Source organism: Limulus polyphemus, unplaced genomic scaffold (assembly GCF_000517525.1).
Source record: "Limulus polyphemus unplaced genomic scaffold, Limulus_polyphemus-2.1.2 Scaffold4201, whole genome shotgun sequence".
Classification (NCBI taxonomy): Eukaryota; Metazoa; Arthropoda; class Merostomata; order Xiphosura; family Limulidae; genus Limulus; species Limulus polyphemus.
In genome coordinates, this window is record NW_013669811.1 from 43,693 (window position 1) to 46,879 (window position 3,187).

At 30.7% G+C, this 3,187-nt stretch overlaps 1 protein-coding gene across 1 annotated transcript in view; it reads right to left on the reverse strand.

The window, feature by feature from the left end:
- Window positions 1–132: 132 nt before the first annotated feature.
- LOC106470755 (F-box protein At1g78280-like) overlaps window positions 133–3,187 on the reverse strand; it is a 22,065-nt gene continuing 19,010 nt past the window's right edge. The window contains exon 4 of the mRNA XM_013931323.2: window positions 133–2,012. Within this exon, the coding sequence (XP_013786777.1) occupies window positions 1,927–2,012 (86 nt within the window). The 3' untranslated portion in view covers window positions 133–1,926. The remainder of the gene's footprint in view (window positions 2,013–3,187) is intronic.

A 3,187-nucleotide genomic window follows, 5' to 3' on the forward strand; every position in this document is an offset into this window, starting at 1 on the left:
ATATATATATATATATATATATACATATAATGAAATCCTCTGGTTAACAAATGTTATATATTTATCAAAGGCTTGATTTAAACTTTAATAAATAAGTATTAACTAAATCAAATTTAAAGGAGAACAAAAAATATATTGTTTTAACATGTTTTAAACTTTTTCAAGAATTTTTTTTGGGGGGAAGGGGAGATTAATGTTTGAAATACATTGTTTTTTTTCTAAGTCGAGTGTGAAGGTACCTTTAAAAAAAGGACACAAGTAAACACTTCATATTCATGCTTACAACAGAGGTTAATAAGTAGGATTGGCGAATTATTGTATTCAAAGTTAATCAACACTTATCTTCGTACACCTTTGAGTATTAATTATATCTTAATACAAAAACTTTATAAGGTTTATAATACGTAATACGCAGAAATTGGAAGAGTAATTCACACAATTATAGTAAGAAAAACATTGGCGCCATCTGTTAACGACTTCTACAACTATTGTAATTTATTTACTACAAACAACAATAAAAAAATCTAAAGATGTTATAGACGTCCTTTCTGCCAATGGATACAGTGTCACATACCGTCAGCAATATTGTTTAGATTTTATATATTAAAAATATAATATTAAACATATCTATCTTTAAGCTTACTCTAACATTGCACATAAACAATTTTTTCTACAGTTTGGCCACTCTAACTGGAAGACACATTTTAGTGGCATATTCAAGCACCTATACTCCACAACAACAATTATAACAACTGTCCAAATCTATGACACGTACAAAAAGTACTAGAATAACGCAAGTATATGATGTAAACATTGAATAATGTTTTAAACCACACACAACTGAAACATTTTGATTCAAAACTAACCGATATATAAATAAACCAGCTACTACTATAAAAAAATACATCTTAATTCTACCTGTTCTAGGACGATTACACCAAGTATATATTCAAGAAACATCATGGGACTTACGAGTGTTGTTATTGGCTGACTTGCTAATCTGTGTATTTTCCACGTGACAGGTCACATCAAACACGTTACGATGTCAATTAAAATAAATAAAACTAGATAAGTCCTGAAATTATTTAGGACTTGACTGTATTGAATAAAAAAAAAATCGACGACTTTTGTAAGGTGTGTAATACCGGAAGTACGACAGACCGGAAGTACGATAGATCCAAGTTTAACATTCATTTTCAAAATATTATTATTTACTGTGATAAACAGATCAACCATGAAATCAAGCTGTATGACACTATTATTTCTGTGCTACATACGAAAGTACTGAAATTAACACCAACCAAAAAACCCTGCAAATTAAATAGCTTAGATCTTCCGAGTAAAAAAAAAAAACAAAAAAATCAATTTTCCAAAATATTTATGAATAATCTGGACACGTTATGTATTTATTACACAATCATCACTAGTATGTTTAAATACAATTTATATTTGAATATCAAATATGTTTATTTTTTGTTTAAGAAACTACTATTCTCGGGCAGGTGGGTTTAAAAAAACCCATAATAAAAAAACCTTAAAATTACGAAAACCAAATTCAGTTGGATATTTCTAAAACCTTTCTGTATATCAATACTGATTTTTTTTACAAAGTTACAACCACCATATAAACAACATTTAATGAAAAATATTTTAATATCTTTAAATATTTAGATTTTTAATACCATATTTTACAAACACATTTACTTTTGTTTCACACAAAAGTTTGTTGTTGTATGCATTCCCCCTTTGAACGTAGGGACAAAAATAAGTATTTGTTTGAATACCTTGGAACTCATAATTATTTGATTCTGGTTCCTAGTTTTAAAACATTTTTTTAGTTGAGGAAAATAAAGTGAAATCAAAGACTTGATAACTGAAAGAGGTAGTGTTGTGCTTTAGTTTGTGAATATTCCACTAGATGGCAAACTAGTCGTACTCGGATCCGATCGTAATGCTCATTTCTCCAGGCTCAATGTAAGTATCATGATACCATTGGTTGGTGTCGATTAAGACTGGAAAGAAAACATTTAGAGCAATTAACAACTGAATGATTTTTTTTTAATACAAACGGTCCCTAACAAAAACTAACTAGAGCAACACAATGAAAAGGCTGACAAAGTCTGGATGAATACCACGTTTTTGAGCATCTCACCATGTCTCTAATTCCAAACAATGTAATTCTAATCATTTGATTGGTAATACGGGGATTCTCATGATTGGTAGGTTTATATATTTGAATGCCAGTCAATTTATCGGTGATACTTGGCTTCTCGTGATTGGCACGTTTTGAACACTTGTTACTATTGGTAGTTATTTTAACCTTAAAGGTGGAAGTTTTTAATCTACCTTTTATCCGATAACAGGTTACAAGGGTTCTTTAACTTCATATACATGCAATATACAATTCAATTAAAGCGTGTTTTTAAAACATAGCTTTTCGACTTTAAAGACGAACAACATCCACTGAATACCTCACTTGCGACATAAGAGTTCACGGTATAACCATGGAAATATTGCATCAACCACAAGAAGGGTCTGCGGTCGAATAAACAGACTCTGCGAAGCCACTACACCAGTAGTACTACCAGCCACTAATTAAACGAATGTGATATTGTCACTGCCTCGTGTCTTTCTCTATTCCCGGGAAAGAGTTTCACCTTATAATGCTAGGACTAAGCTAAACAAACCAGCAGAATATAAACGTACTCACTAAATCTTTACTTGTGAAAATGCAGAGAAAAGAACACGAGCTTTGACCCCTTAAGATTGATTTTAAAGAAGTTTCGTTTGAACAAAAAATCGTTATTATTATTATTTAATTTTTCCGTATATTATAATTTTATTTTAATAACAAAAACCAGCCACTCCGCCTGAATTCACTGCTGTCGAGCCATCTATCGAGAGCTTTGTGAATTAACTGCACGTGTGTATCGCAAGCCTAAGGACAGACGTTGTCTATCAACCCCATCGTTAATATTCTTTTCTGTCAAAACATAAAATATGTAACTATGAGACCATCTATTTCTTCTCCTTGACTTAAGTCCACCACTTCACCTAATCTAGTTATCAATTCAAATAAAAAAACATATATTTAATAAGAAGAAATATTATACAATGTACACGCTGACAGCATAATGACGCTACTTATATTTCAAATTCAATGACGAGGAACCCACTTTGAGACTAA